The 16,091-nt window shown below is 42.8% G+C and overlaps 1 protein-coding gene across 3 annotated transcripts in view; it reads left to right on the top strand.

The window, feature by feature from the left end:
• The window catches only part of PTPN21 (protein tyrosine phosphatase non-receptor type 21), a 58,884-nt gene that overhangs the window by 16,099 nt on the left and 26,694 nt on the right, over positions 1-16,091 (top strand). For all 3 annotated transcript variants that reach the window (XM_032774214.2, XM_032774215.2, XM_032774212.2), the window contains exons 3-4: positions 3,188-3,357; positions 13,025-13,122. In XM_032774214.2, coding sequence (XP_032630105.1) covers positions 3,188-3,357; positions 13,025-13,122 — 268 coding nt within the window. The remainder of the gene's footprint in view (positions 1-3,187; positions 3,358-13,024; positions 13,123-16,091) is intronic.

Below are 16,091 nucleotides of genomic sequence, written 5' to 3'. Positions count from 1 at the left end.
GGATCAGATCAAACCAAGTGAAATGGTTTTCTGGGCATTGTCACATATATATCCATTGGGTCAATTTTCATAAATGTTCATATGATTTGGGGAAATAGGGACACAGACACACACATTTTGATAGTAGGCTGCATTGGTTCAGTAGTGGTGACCAAAATACTGTTAGGTTTCAGTGTCCAGCTTTAAACATTGCACTGATCCTAAAGATTAGTGGTAGCCCCTAGCTGTTACTATAATTGCTAGGCCAGCTAAATGCAATTAGTACTTGGGCAGATGGACTGGACCAGTAGTAAGAATAGGCTTACTTACACAAGCTTTTCACAGCAGCAGGTGCAATCTGGCAGCTTTTGGCCTATACTTCAACTTTAATTGAGGCATGAGTCTACATTATTGTAGTTGTATTCCTGTAGTTCACCTACCTTATGTTGTTGTAATGTAATTTTACATAAAAGGATGTTAAGTAGCAAATTCTAACAGTCAGAAGTTAGGAAATGCCATAATTAGGGTTGCCTATGTAACTTTAATTCAGCTCCAGGTGTGTGCATATTATAGTATATTGTCAGTGAGCTTGTCTATACAAACAGACTATGGCAAGCTGGCTGTGGCTCTACCCCACACTAGTTTGCAGCACACACTGCCTGTCTTTATGTACCTTGCTGATGCAAGTCTCAGCCAAAGCCTATGCAGATGTGCAGGCTACAAACGGACATTTAGACCACTCTAGGCTAGTGCAGGGCGCTTTCACATCCCCACTTGCTACGGTCTAGCTGTTTGTATAGAAAAGCCCTTTTAATTACATGATCATCTACACTTTTTTTCATAGGATCCATGCCTCATTCCATGCCCAGTGGACATTGATGGGGTCATTCAATGGGTAGCTGTTCAGTACTTTTTTATCCTCTTCATTCAGTGTGTGGCTTTGTCCTTGTGTGGTGGTTATTGCACACCATCCAAACACTGCACTGAACCCAAAATTATTATCTTCCGGAGTTTTTCTAGGGTGCTTTCATCCTAGTACCTAAGGTCCAGACCCACAAAGGTACTAAGGCATTATGAGCCTCGCAGCCCCTTATATCCCTGGAAAATCGCAGAATATCAATGCAATCTGCAAAGCCTGAATTAGGCACCTAGGTGCCTGGTACAATGAATGGGGAGAGAGGCATCTCGTACTGCAATCCACAAAGCCAACATACTATACAGAGAGCCGACTAAGCTAGCCAATGGGAGATGCTGACTGCAGGGGTGTGTGCAAACTGTAATTCTGTCACAGAGATGGCTGCAGTGTGGCATCTATGCTAGCGATCCAAGAACCAGGGAAGATAGGCATTCTTAAATTGCATAAGGGACCAGGAGCAAAACATTTAGGGGAGGAGAACTTTCTTGATAAGCTTTAGCCTAGTCAGTCAATAGTGTACTCACCCACCCAAGATGTGAGAGATCCTGGATTCAAGTCCTTCCTCCTCTTGCGGAGGAGAAGGGATTTGAACAGGATCTGCCATTTCTCAAGTGAGTGTCCTAACTCAGTGGTTCTCAACTAGGGGTATGTGTGTCCCTGGGATTACTAAAAGGTCTTCCAAGGGATACATCAACTCATCTAGATATTTGCCTAGTTTTACAATAGGCTACATAAAAGCACTAACGAAGTTAATGCAAACTAAAATTTCATAGACAATGACTTGTTTATATTGCTCTGTACACTATACACTGAATTGTAAGTACAATATTTATATTCAAGTTGATTTATTTTATAAATATATGGTAAAAATGAGAAAGTAAGCAATTTTTCAGTAATAGTGTGCTGTGACACTTTTATATTTTTGTAAGTCTTTAAGTGAGGTGAAACTTGGGGGTACACAAGAATTCAGACTCTTGAAAGGGGTTGAGAAAGGGCAGTGGCTCTCAACCTATCAGGCTATAGTTATTTAACTCTTCACTTCCCAGTTAATATTTAGTTATTCAATTAGTTAACTAACCACTTCAATAGGAGAAACTGAGGGAGACTCATATAAGAGTATCCTAAAGTCCAGTGGCTAGAGCAATCGCCTGAAAGGTAACAGATCTCTGTTCAAATCACTTCTCTCTCTCAAGAAAAGTGGGGCTTGACTGGGGGGTTGCCTACATCCTGGGTGAGTCCCTCATCCATTAGCACAACCACAAAAGGCACATCTCTGACACCAAGTCAACACCCTGGACAAATTTCAAGTCCCTGCTCCAAAGCATGGAGGTTCTAAAGCTTCCCAGTGAAACAGTTTTACACATTCTTTGAATGTGGGAAATCATGTTTTTTCCTGCTCTCATTCTCAGAAATGGCTGACCCTTTTAGTATAGGGAAGATGGGGGCGTGAATCAACTTGAGGCAGACTCTTGGCATAGGATGTTTCAGCCCTGGCAGTTAACATTGCAAAGTTATAAGGAACTGGAAACATGGTCTTTTTTTTTAAAGAAAAGTGTTAGGTAGTCTATAGGTGTTTCTACCTGCACCATCTATAACAGTGCATGTGTATGAACCACTTGGGGAAATTCCTTACTGCCACTGATACTAATGCACAACATTGATGCTTTATATTAATCTCTGTTATAATAAGAGTACTGATGGTTTGTCTGATTTTTAGATTGACATTTTATACCCATGTCCGTGCTCATGGAGGACCCAGTTCTGAAATTGTTACTCACAGGAATAAAGACTGCCAAATCAGACATTATTGATCACTGCTTGTATGGTGTGAAATTTAGATTTGAATGAGTCTGATTCTGCATCATGAAGTTAATGCTGCATCATGAAATGTAAACTTTTACTACCAAGAATATTACTTACTTATGTGGATAGTCTTATCCAAGTCAATGAGTATGCTCACAATAATAAAAGCTGGTGGTGTTTTGGGAATAGACCTGGTTAATTTATATATTAGACAACCAAAAGTATCATCTTCAGTTACCTGGGTTTGTTTTGTTATTTCATAATATGTAATATGGCATGCTATTACTGTTAAAATATTTCAGTGCTCCTGGCAGTTTTGAATCCTAAGACTATAGGTTAATAAAGCCTTCCTGTGTTAAACTGTTTTTAATCCTGTATCTCTAGCCTTTTGTGAAGATGGAGACAGTGCCAGGTTCATGCTATATGCACGTTATCTGGTATCGCAGTACTGACATGATTTGATCATTGAATTGCTTCCTTCTTTTTCAGATTACTTATTTCAGTCTGTGGTATTACAATAAGCAGAACCAGCGCCGGTGGGTAGATTTGGACAAGCCTCTGAAAAAGCAACTAGACAAATATGCTTTGGAGCCGACGGTATATTTTGGAGTGGTGTTTTATGTGCCTACTGTTTCTCAGCTTCAGCAGGAGATTACCAGGTAAACTGCACATGTTTTTAAATTCAGCTTTTAACATTCTAACACATGAATCATCTTAAAATTGACATAATTGCCTGATTTCCAACCTTTTTAAAAATGGAAATGCAGACTTAAGGCAGAAACTGTGCCCAAACTGTGGCATTTATTATCCTTTCAGTGTATTTAGACTATAAAAGGATCGGCAACCTTTGGCATGCGGCCTGGGACGGTTTGTTTACTTGCAGCGTCCGCAGGTTTGGCCGATCGCAGCTCCTACTGGCCACTGTTTGCTGTTCCAGGCCAATGGAGGCTGTGGGATGCGGCATGGGCCCAGGGATGTGCTGGCCACTGCTTTCCGCAGCCCCCATTGGCCTGGAATGGCAAACCGTGGCCATTGAGAGCTGCGATCCGCTGAACCTGCGGACACTGCAGGTAAACAAACCATCCCGGCCCGCCAGCAGATTTCCCTGATGGGCCGTGTGCCAAAGGTTGCCGATCCCTGCTATATAATAATGGAGTTACTCTTGGGATGAATTTTCCCAGTGACCTTATTGGAGCCTAGTAAAGTTATTCACGGACATGCTTGCACGATCAGCCTTTCAATTATTATAGGCTTTTCTTTCAGAGCAATCCTTTGCTTCAGGAAACCAATCCAACACTTACTACCTGAAGAGCTGATAGAGGCAAGTTGTCCTGTTGTCAGCACAGTCTGGTATTCATAAACCATATTTGCAAAGTCCCATCTAAGGCTGAGCGTGATTATAGACCAAGATGGATATCAGAAAGGAAATTGTGCATCCATCTCCACTGTTGCGTTGTGAATTCACTTATCACAGGCACAAGTGCCAGGAAGTGCTGTTAATTGTAAAGGAGAATCCAGTTCAGCATAGTCACCATTTGAAGAGCTGATCAGTGAACATCAGTCTGGGTTCCTAATGTACCTTCACTTTTTAAATAATTGTATTGATTTTTGTAGACAAAAGAAATACAAAAATATAAATGAATTGGGATAAGCTCTGTACAAATAGAAATGGAAAAAAACCCAGAATCTTTCCTTAAAGCCAAATTCTAAACATCTAACCCAATGGGCCGTACCTACTTAGCCTCAATAGGGAGGTAAAGATAGACAGATTTGATTCACTTTGTCCCAGCTGCTGTTCCACTTCTTTATTTTAATGTGCCTGGTGTTTACACCAGTGTGATTTATTTTGTTCACTTTCACTGAGTTACTTCTCAGGCCAGGTCTACACTGCGACTTTAAATCGGTTTAATGGCCGATATACCGATTTAACGCTGTACCCGTTCACTCGACGTCGTCATTAATATCGAGTTAAACGGCTCCTTAAATCGATTTCGGAACTCCTCCCAAACGAGAGGAGTAGCGCTAAATTCGATAGTGATAACTCGGATTAGGGTTCATGTGGACGGAAATCGACGTTATTGGCCTCTGGGCGGCATCCCAGAGTGCAGCACTGACCGCTCTGGACAGCAATCTGAACTCGGATGCAGCGGGCAGGTAAACAGGAAAAGCCCCGCGAACTTTTGAATTACATTTCCTGCTTGCCCAGCGTGGAGCTCTGATCAGCATGGCTGGCGATGCAGTTTGAAATCGAAAAAGAGCTCCAGCATAGACCGTACGGGAGATACTAGGTCTGATCGCTGTATGGGGAGACAAATCTGTTGTATCCAGCTCCGTTACAGAACACGAAATGCCAAAGCGTTTGAATAAAAAACTCCAGGATACACAGCGCTGTGTGACAAGCGTAACGGGAAGCCAGAGACTCAAATGGACGCTCATGAAGGGAGGGAGGGGGTACTGAGGACTCCAGCTATCCCACAGTCCACAGCAGTCTCTGAAAATTATTTGCATTCTTGGCTGAGCTCCCAATGTCTGTAGGTTCAAACACAGTGTCTGGCGTGGTTCAGGGAACAGCTCCTCAGTTTATTTCCCCCCACCACCACGTGAAAAAAAAAAGGGAAAGATTGCTGTGCTATGGCGTTTGCTCAATGCACTCCGCGAAAAAGGCGCCAAAGGGTTGTCTGCTGCCTTCACAAAGGGAGGGGTGAGGCTGTACCCAGCACCACCCGGGGCAGTGTTTTCTGCCCCATCAGGCACTGTGCTCTCAACACGGAAGTGGGAACTATGGGATAGCTGAGGAACAGCTACCCACAGTGCACCGCTCCTGAAATCGATGGTAGCTTTGGACCATGGACGCAAACAATCGATTTCGTGATCCCACTGTGGACGCGCTAAACCGATTTTATTAGATCTGTTTTGTAATATCGGTTTAAGCTAATTCGAAATAATCGTGCAGTGTAGACGTACCCTCATTTACACCAGCTTGGTTGAGACCACATTCAGACCCTATATTTCTGCCTTGCCCGTGGATGTTAGGAATTCCCTTTTGCTAGAGAGTTAAATAGGAAACTATTGTAGCAGGCTGTATTGCAGGTACTATCTGTGGTAAATTTCTTTTCTCACAGAAGTGGAAAACACTTATTTTAATGTGAACTGCTGTAGTTCAGGAGTTTACTTTTAACTATTAGAAGACCAAAAATTATTTTGCTGCTGCATAGACCCTTCATATTTGAACATGATAGGGACAATGCTTCAAAGTTACTTGGGGACTGGGGTGCATGTACTGTTAACCTGCAAGGCAAAGTAAGGGCTGGCATAGCCCAGATGAGAGTGCTTAGGTGGCTAATAGGCTTGTGTTTCAAGGAGCTAACAACCAGTTAAGCACAAGCAAGACTCCCTCCCTGAAGGCAGAGGGGTAACAAGGTGACTCTCAGTCCTGGTTATCCTGAGAACTGTCACAACATTAACTTCAAGCTTCTATGCTTTAATGCAGTGGGGTGTCTCAGAATACATCTTGCAGCTCCAACATATTATACAGTGCAGCACAAGTCCTGTTGACTTTGGTTCTCATTTTGTATGGGAAAAGCTGTACGCTTGTTTTCTTTATAAAAGGTTAAAATGCATGGTGGGCTGTTTTTCAGTTGTTTTCTAGGTTTTTAAGGGCCTGATCCAACTCCAAAACATGGAGTATTTCCATCAACTTAAACAAGTATTGGATTAGGTCCTTAGCTTGGCATAGGATTCCACAGGTTGATGTATCCAGAATTGTTTCAGCCAGATCAAAATATTAAAAGCTTTTACTTTGATTAGGCAGTTTTCTAATTCAGTGGAGTGAAACTGCCAGTATTTCTAATATAGACATTCTTAGCAGACACAGAGGCTGTAAACTTTCTAGTACAATAGCTCAGTAATGTTGCAATATACTGCCATGCATGAGACCCAAGTTCAGGTGTAAACTCTGTGTTCCTATACTGTGGGCAGCTAGATATAAAGGACTAGATCAGGGCAGGCAACCTATGGCACGTATGCCGAAGGCAGCACGCGAGCTGATTTTCAGTGGCACTCACACTGTCCGCGTCCTGGCCGCCGGCCTGGGAGGCTCTACATTTTAATTTAATAAAATTATAGACTTATAGAAAGAGACCTTCTAAAAACGTTAATGTTTTACTGGCACACAAAACCTTAAATTAGAGTGAATAAATGAAGACTCGGCACACCACTTCTGAAAGGTTGCCGACCTCTGGACTAGATTATTATCTAATTCACATGAATTAAGATGGGAATTAACTTCAGAGAAGTTCATGGAGTTACATACTCCTGCTCTATACCAGAATCTGGTCCAGAGAATGCTAGACAAGTGGTATATTTGCAGGGCTGGCCCACAGCATTTTGGCACCTGAGGCGAGGAGCTCAAATGACGCCCCATGCCCCCTCACTTGGGCCAAAACTTTGAAAGGTCTCAATTCTGCCTTCTTCCTGTTCTTCTACTCCTCATGGTACTGCTTTTTTACCTACCCCAATAAAGGAGAACTAACAACTTAAAATGCCTTGTTAAAATTTTTTAACTAACACTTAACTTTCAAATACCTGAACAGAAAATGTAACTTTTCTTGTCTGCATAATAAACACTGTCATTTTTATCTGTTTGAATAATCAAAGTGATGCTTTCCGTGCCTTCTTTGTTGCAAAGCTTTGAACTGCTTCCTGCTGAAGGTCCACAGTCTGGGCCAGCTCATGCTCTGTTTGGATGGTTGCTAGGCCAGCCAGCCTCTCCTGTGTCATTGTGGACTGTAGATGCGTTTTTTATTAACTTCAGCTTGAAGAAGCTGCATTCTTCACTGGCAACTGTTATAGAAAATGTTAGAAGTATGCACAGAGCAACGAAAGCATTTGGAAAAAGGATGGTCATCTTATTTGTGCACATATAGTCCAGAACAGCCTTTGGAGTTGATCCTGCTGAAATGTATCATGAAAAGGCTTCAGTTCATCAACTAAATCACTCACATCAATATCGCTCAATACATCATGTGTCAACACTGTCTCTAGTGCCCTGCATTGCTGGTGTAGGTCGTCTTCAGGTATAGTGGGCAGTTTTGGAATATCATACAACTTCCCAAATATACTGCTGTGTTCCTTGAGCTGCATGAAACATTCTTCAACTGACTATATTGCACAATCTAGCACCTGGTTAAAGAATTCAACTTTGAATTGTTGTTTGGGGTCTCTTATGGGATTATCCTGTGCCTTGTAATCAAAATGTATTCTTCGGTGACTCTTGTGTTCTTGATTGGGTGGGGAAAATAGTTTCAGTGTGAAGTTCCTCTGCCAACTTCTGTGCACTCTTCAGAACGTTTTGAAATCCCTCATCTGACCGGTAAGACTGTAGGTATGACTTTGCTTTGTCCAGTTGTTCCATTGCTCCAGATATATCAAGGTCAACACCTTGGAGTTTGCTCTTAACAAACATTGAATTTCAACAGATGTCATGCCACAAAAGAACCACACACGAAATTGTGAAGTTATGTATGTTCTGGTGATTTGTATTTCCCTCTGCTACTTGTCCCCCACGAAAGTTCCTGTCAAGGCCTATCCTCCATAATGGGCAACTATGGAATACTCTATCTTCCAATCTGGTGTTTGATAGGCTTTATTACCTCCACTGAACTTTCCCACCATGTGGTACTCAGTGGTGTCAGTGTCAGTAGGATGTTCCAGCTGTTGCTTGTCAAAATATTGCCATCGATGAGTGATACAGAGAAATTTACATAGAATGCTTTGAATTAGATTAAAGAATTCATCAGCAGCCTCACTAGAAGCTGATGCTGCATCACTGCCACCAGTTCAATGAATGAGAATCTGCATGGACAAAAAAAACTCGAGGGTTTAACTCTTGGATCTGTGTCTTTCCTCTCTTGTTGGCACCATATCGAGGTAGCCCTGACCTCTCATGTGCTACACACAATTCCTGTATCTTCCAACTTCTTAAGAAGCACATTTGTCATACAGCAGTCCTGTAGTATCATGTCAAATTCTAGAAATGCTCTCTGACCAGTCACCACTGCACGGGACATTTTCACTAGGTTCTGTTGTTGTTGTTGTGTTTACAAGAGGAACCATTAAAGTCATTTGTGCCTATGGCTGATGTCAGTGTGCAGTACAGATAATCACAGAGTATATATCTTGCTGACTTCAAAATCTGCTACAATCTTCTGTTTGGACTTTTGTTGCCAGTAATTGTATATATCCTCGTTTTGAATTATTTTTCCAGCTAGTGGTGGTGTTACATTTTGGATGTGACTCTTCTTAGATGCTCCTGGGTCAGCCATCAAACTCAGCCATCAGCTCCACAATTGTAAGGAAGTTTCATTGTTTGACACATATCAGGCTGATCTGAAGTGCCAACTGGTGCGAAGTTTTTGGGCAGAGCTGACCAGCAGGATTCAGGGAGGTCGGGTTCGGTGGCGGGGGCCCCGCCACCAATATTGCTGCCGATAGACCCAGCACTTCAGCGGCAGGTTGGGAGGTAAGGATCCCCGTCCAAATTTTGCCGCAGGACCGCGGTAGTGGAGCAGCTCGCGGGGCCCAGGTCTCCGCAAGAGTTTTCCCAGGGCCCAGAACATGTGAAGAACCTCGCCTAGTGGCCACAAAAAGCTCTTGTGGGCCTCAGGGCCCAGGGAAATTGCCCTTGTCATTCTTCCCCCCCCCCCCGGCAAGCCCTGGTTTTGCTGGTAGCAGCTTCTCACATTGGCAATGAGGCCTTCTTCAGACACATTTTGCTAGTAAACAGGCTCTGTGCAGTCTTCTCGTTATGCTGACATCTATGTGGCCTTACTTAGTCCTGTATCACTCAAGCTCTTTACACCATATGGAATGCTCTCCAGTTGATTGTTGCCTTCTCAATGGTATGCCAGATTCTAGCCAGATTTTTTTCCAGTCCTTTGTTCTGTAGAACCCAATAGTGGTTGGACATTAGTATTGCGAAGAGTTGGTTTGCAACAAAACAGTATGCAGCCCATTCTAGGTTTTTGAGAACTACATAGCCATGGCCTCTTCACTCTGTCACCATTGTGGATTTCATGCCGAGTAATGGGTTGGATGTGTGTGATGTGGGACTCACCCTGTGGTCCTCCTGCTGTCATACGTCCGGGAATTAGCTCATTCCAGCCTGGGAGCGCCTCTGCAGGGCCCCGGTGGCTGGCTGCCACTTGTCCATGTCCCTCCGGATCCAAGTGCCCCTGTTATGTGGGTCTGCACCCTCAGTCTCAAGGTCTCCTTCCTGGGACTCACCTCTATCCCCACTGCCTCAGTGTAGGCTGCTGCCAGTCCACCACTCGCCCTGCACGTGGGGCAGCTGCAAAGTGTCAGACACTCTCATCATACGAAGGTTAGGTCTGGACCTGCTTCCCTCTCTCCATCCTAGTGCATCTGTGGGGCCTTGGACAAGGCCCTGCAGCTGGGAGTTGCCAGCTTGGAGCTCCCCAGTCCTCTGGTTCTTCCCCAGCCTGCCTCACTCTGGAACTCTGAAGGCAGAGAGAGACCGTCTCTGCTCTGGCGTCCTGGCCTTTATAGGCCAGCTGGGTCTTTTGGGGCATGGCCACAGCTGAGGCTGTTTCCCCAATCAGCCTGGCTTTCCCCTGCCCAGCCTCTCCAGGGCTGTCTTAAGCCCTGCAGGACAGGAGCAAGGTGACGGCCTGCTACAGATGGCAACTTCTATTTTCATTGTCTGCGGGACATGACGTTTTCTCACTTGCTGTGGCCCATGCAGTACAAAGAGGTCCTCAGGCTACTACTCAAGTGGGCCACAGTCTTGGATCATTAGACAGGGTCGGCAACCTTTCAGAACTGGTGTGTCAAGTCTTCATTTATTCACTCTAATTAAGGTTCGCGTGCCAAACACACTTAACTTTTTAGAAGGTCTTTTCTATAAGTCCTATACTATATAACTAAAACTATTGTTGTATGTAAGTAAATAAGGTTTCAGAATGTTTAAGAAGCTTCTTTTAAAATTAATTAAAATGCAGAGCCCCTGGACTGGTGGCCAGAGCAGGCAGCGTGAGTGCCAGTGAAATCAGCTCGCCTTCAGCACCCGTGCCATAGGTTGCCTACCCCTGATCTGACTAAGGAACTAAACTCAGCAGCAGCTGTTTCTTGTGCCTCCACCACACTTTTTTTCTTTGATCTACAATTTCTTGAGGAATTGGCTTGGTTACATCCATCTGAGTATGGAGATTGGGTGCTGCAGTAGCTGCCAGATCACTTGCACTCTGGCTAACTGGAAGATCAGACATCTCCTCACACTCACATCTCACTGGGGCTGGAAGACTTACTGTGAACATTTGTGTTTGTATCTCAGGAGAGCCCTTCTGCTTAGATAGAAAAGCTTCCTTGTTTCATTCTTTCTTCTGAATGTTGCTCAGAGGGGTTTTCTTCTTTCGCTCGTGACGCTGTTCTGTGCAGCTATAATGGCTCTACACTCAGTTGAAGGGACAAATAAGCAAGCTGGTAGCAGGGCCTGAGTGAGGGAAGATACCAGCATCTTAAGGCTAACTGGCTCCTACTACTTCAGTTGACTGCCTGTTCTCCTCAAGTGGTTCAGGGAAGCAGTGGGAACAGGAAGTGCCTGAGAAGCTGGGGTTAATCGACAGTCTCCTGGGGGTGCTAGAGAGGTACATAAGAGGCTCCTCCTCCTCTCTCTCCCTGCAACTCCTGCTGCTTTCTGTTATTCCCTCTCACCTTTTCTCCTGCCTGCCTGTTATGTCTCTTGTGTCCTCCTTTCTCCAGCACAGCACTCTACAATCTGTGCATCTAGAGCAGAGAGAATACATATGCACCAGGAGGAGAGGCAATTTTCTACACTCTGGGTCCTAGTGGCGTGCCCCCCACATTCTGGCACCTGAGGCGCTGCCTCAGTTTGTCTCATGGTAAGGCCAGCCCTGTATATTTGGCATATCCAAGGGAGTGCAAGGCTCACGTTTGAGGGAAGTTGCCCATAATAAGATGTGGTAGTTGTATGAGCATCATATATTCCTTTAGCAGATGTCCTGCAGGAAGAACAAGACACCTACTGTCTGGTTAGGGTGATTTCCTTTTTCACAAAGGGTAGTGTGTGTTTTTGGAGCAGAGGATTTTAGTCTCAGCTCTGTTTGTGTATGATTTATGTAGCACCGGTATCTATTGTAATATAGCACATGGCTCTGTTCTTGTGGGAAAGGGGAAAATAGTAGAGAATACGTTAAAAGGTTGCCATGTTTAATAGTCGTTGGTAAAGATGGAAAACATCTATTTTCCTGTGTTTTGTTTCTAATGGCATGATGTACCTCCTGAAATGTAAGAAGACGAGATCCCTGCCCCCAGGAACTCTTAAACTGTTGTTCAGTGTGATGTTGTAAAACGCTTAGGGGGACACGGACAATTCCAATAAAATTATGCAGTTAAACCCTCATGCCGAAAAATACATGTGTGCTTTACTTGACTTCAGATGGGACTACTCAAGTGAGTAAAGTTGAACACGTGCTTAAGTGTTTGCAATATTGAGCAAGGGCTAATGTACAGCATGAGGAAGTTTTTAAACTTTTTAAAAGTGTATATATTCAGAGTAAATGTTTTAGTCGGTTACGTTTTATGTAGGTTTTTTCTACAGCAGTACTAGGTTTTAAAGAAGTACTTTGAGGAGAGGCTGGTGGCTTGCTTGACTTCTTCAGAAAGCATGTTCCCTGTGTAGGGAATGACATGGAAGAATGCAAGAGGGTGGTTGTGGGAAAGTGATCTCCTTGATGAATGGAGATGACACAGGTAGAGACCAGGTTGGATAAACTGGATGAGAGACCCAATTGAAGGGAATGGATTATATACGGCCTTAAAGGGGATGACATATAGCTTGAAGTGGATGTACTGGAGAAGCAAGAATCAAAGTGATTCAAAGGGAGGAGTGATGTCATATTGACCAGCAACAGTGTTTTGAATGGCCTGAATGTCAGAGAGGCGAGAGAAGTAGTGGTTATAGGAATTAAATAGCGCAGCGAGGAGGACTTGAGTACGTTTTTGATGTCTAGGTAGGTGGGAGAGATCAGATCCTGGAGATGTGTTGAAAGAAGTGGCAGGATATGGATAAGCTATAGGGTGAGGGAGAAGCTGAAGATGAACACTAACTTATGGGACTGAGTGACCAGGAGGATTGTGGTATCCTCAATAGTGAGAAAGTGAGGGAAGGGGAGGAGATTTGGAAGGAATGATGCATGCAAATTCATTGGCTTCCAAAAGATTTTTTGGCTATATTGTACTGAAACAAAAATGAAAAAGCTGACATGGATTTTTTTTTTTTTTTTGTAGATACCAGTATTATTTGCAATTGAAGAAAGATATCTTGGAGGGAAACATTCCTTGCACATTAGAGCAAGCAATTCATCTGGCTGGGTTAGCTGTTCAAGGTAAACAAAGGAATTTCACTAAGTAAATTTTAGGGATGGTGACTTGAGATATTTGGATGCATATTTTATATTTGTTGCTTACATGAACACCCCCTGCTATGGCAGATACTCTGTATGTAGTTATGCGGCTCTGTGCCTGCCTTTTTTGTAAAATACTATTTGCTTTGAATTTATAATCATTTAATGTACCTGGATTATGGTGCCTCAGCACTTAGTTGGTCATTAAGAGCTTGATCCTCAAAATAGTATTAACTTCAGTGAGACTTTCCCAAAGCCACAGAGGGAGTCAGTATACCAGGAGTTCCTGGCTCTCAGTCATGGGCTCAGACCACTAGACCTCATTGCATCTCAACTGCTGCAATCTCCTCCTGTTGGTTGAGGAGCAGGAGAGGGGGATGCATTTTAATAAATAAGAATGTGTCTGCATACCCATATTCTTTTCTCCATGTTGTCTCTCACACCAACTCCCCCTACGCCTGTAATGTGCTTGCAGAACTAGTCCACAGGACCGCTACCCCACATTCAAATCTTTTCCGAAGACCCCCTTCTGCCATGATGCCTACAAGAAATTAGCCATTTAATGTTGGCTAGTTGGGGGGCAGGTTGGATAGGTTATAAGTATATTTAAAAAAAACCTAGAAACCCCCAGACCTAGTAGTTTACCTGTCTTCCCCATGACCAGACTAATTATATGTAGTCTTCCATTCCCACAACCTTTGCCTGCATTTTGTCTTCCAATATAACCACTAATAGTTTGTAAAACCACCAGGATTGGCAGGGGACTTGTGTAGTACATGAAACTTGTAGCTGATTTTTAAAAAATCAACTTAGTGTACATATTGATAGCATCACATTTAAAGAAGAGAATTTGTTTTTCTGCTTTGTTTACCAGTGAAATAAGGTAAATTAAAAATACCTTATGTATGTAAAATCCGTTTTGTTTTTTTTTTTTGGTAGTGCAGGCCAGCCCTTTAGTACTTGTCATCTACCAAGTTCTTCTTACTCATTTTATGCTCTTGGGAGAGTATAAATGTGTCTCTGCTCAGTGAATTGTTTATGGGAATGTTTCTCAATATAATCCTCTTTTCAGATGGAAAATATTTTATCCTGTAACTTTTGCCTTCTTCATTTGATCTGATATTGTAAGAGAGGAATTGTATGTGTTAGTAACGCACTGAAAAACCAGTGTAGGATAGTAGAGCTTTTGGATTGGTACCACTTGATAACTAAGGCTACTTATAAGGTGGGTCAGTTGCTTTTACCAGGAACACGCGCACTTAGATTTTGGCAATTGATTTGTCATTGTCCCCACTGAGGAATACCACAGAAATTTGTGATTTTAATAGTAACAGTAAATCAGTTCTGAACACTAGTCTGATCATGAGTATAGAATTAACTTAATCTAAAATGGCTGAAGTCTCCTTTAAATGTGAATACTAGCCCACACAATACTATTAATTCTCAATTACAGACTGCTGTCTAAGACTTCTCTTCAGTGAGACTTGTAAATAAGAGCTATATTTTTGTGAGTTATATTTGTATATGGAACAGACGTTCAGCAGAAGCCCTGGTCCCTTGAGTCCTTCTCTCCTGAAGATTAATTTATAGCTTCTCTGATATTTATAGAATCCTAGAAATGTAGGACTGGAAGGAACCTTGACAGGTTATCTAGTCCATCTTCCTGCACCAAGTTACGACCAAATATACCTAAACCATCCCTGATGAGTGTTTGTCTAACCTGTTCTTTAAAACCTCCAATGACAAGAATTCCACAGCCTCCTTTGGAAGCCTGTTCAGAGCTTAACTATCTTGATAGTTAGTTTTTCCTAATATCTAACCTAAATCTCCCTTGCTGCAGATTAAGCCAATTACTACTTGTCCTACCTTCAGTGCACAAAAGAACAATTGAGCCCTGTCCTCTGTATAACAGTCCTTAACAAACATATTTGAAGACTTTTATCAGAGCCCCTCCCAGTCTCCTTTTCTCAAGACTAAACATGGCAGTTTTCAGAACCTTCCCTCATAGGTCAGATTTTCTAAGCCCTTTATCATTTTTGTTGTTCTCTTCTTGACTCTCAGATTTGTTTATATCTTCCCTAAAGTGTGGTGCCCAGAACTGGACATGCTACTCCAACTGAGGCTTCACCAGTGCCTAGTAGAGCAGACCGTTACCTCCATGTTTTACATCTGAAACTCCTGTAAATACACTCCAGAATGATTTTTTGCATCTGCATCACACTGTTGACTCCTATTCAATTTGTGATTCACTATCAGCCTCAGATCCTTTTCAGCAATACTACTGCATAGGCAATTATTCGCCATTTTGTAGTTGTGCATTTGATTTTTCCTTTCTAGATGAAGTGATATAAACTTGTCTTTATTGGATTTCATCTTGTTGAGTTCAGACCAGTTCTCCAATTTGTCAAGGTCATTTTGAATTCTAATCCTGTCCTCCAAAGTGCTAGCAATCCTTCACATCTTCAGATTTCTAAGCATATTCTCCACTCCATTCTCCAAATCATTTGTGAAAATACTGAATAGCGTTGGACACAGAACAGACCGCTGCTGGACCACACTAAATATATCTCCCCGGTTTGATAGCAAACCACTGGTAACTACTTTTTGCGTATGGTCTTTCAAGCAGTGTAGCACCTACCCTATAGTAATTTAATCTAGACCACATTTCCCTAGTTTTCTCATGATAGTATCACTTGGGACTATTACTAAAACCAAGATACGTCACATCTACAGCATCCCCCTATCCGTTAGGCCAGTAACCCAGCAGAGAAGGAAATTAGGTTTGTCTGGCACGATTTGTTGTTGACAAATATATGTTAGCTGTTACTTTAACCCTGTTATCCTCTAGGTGCTTACAAATTGATTGTTGATTAATTTTGTTCCAGTAAAGTATCTTTCCAGGTGTCAAAGTTAGGAGACGGTCTATAATTCTCTAGGTGTCCTCTTTGTTC

The sequence above is a fragment of the Chelonoidis abingdonii genome, chromosome 4 (assembly GCF_003597395.2).
Source record: "Chelonoidis abingdonii isolate Lonesome George chromosome 4, CheloAbing_2.0, whole genome shotgun sequence".
Classification (NCBI taxonomy): Eukaryota; Metazoa; Chordata; order Testudines; family Testudinidae; genus Chelonoidis; species Chelonoidis abingdonii.
This window is presented reverse-complemented; position numbering and strand designations above follow the sequence as displayed.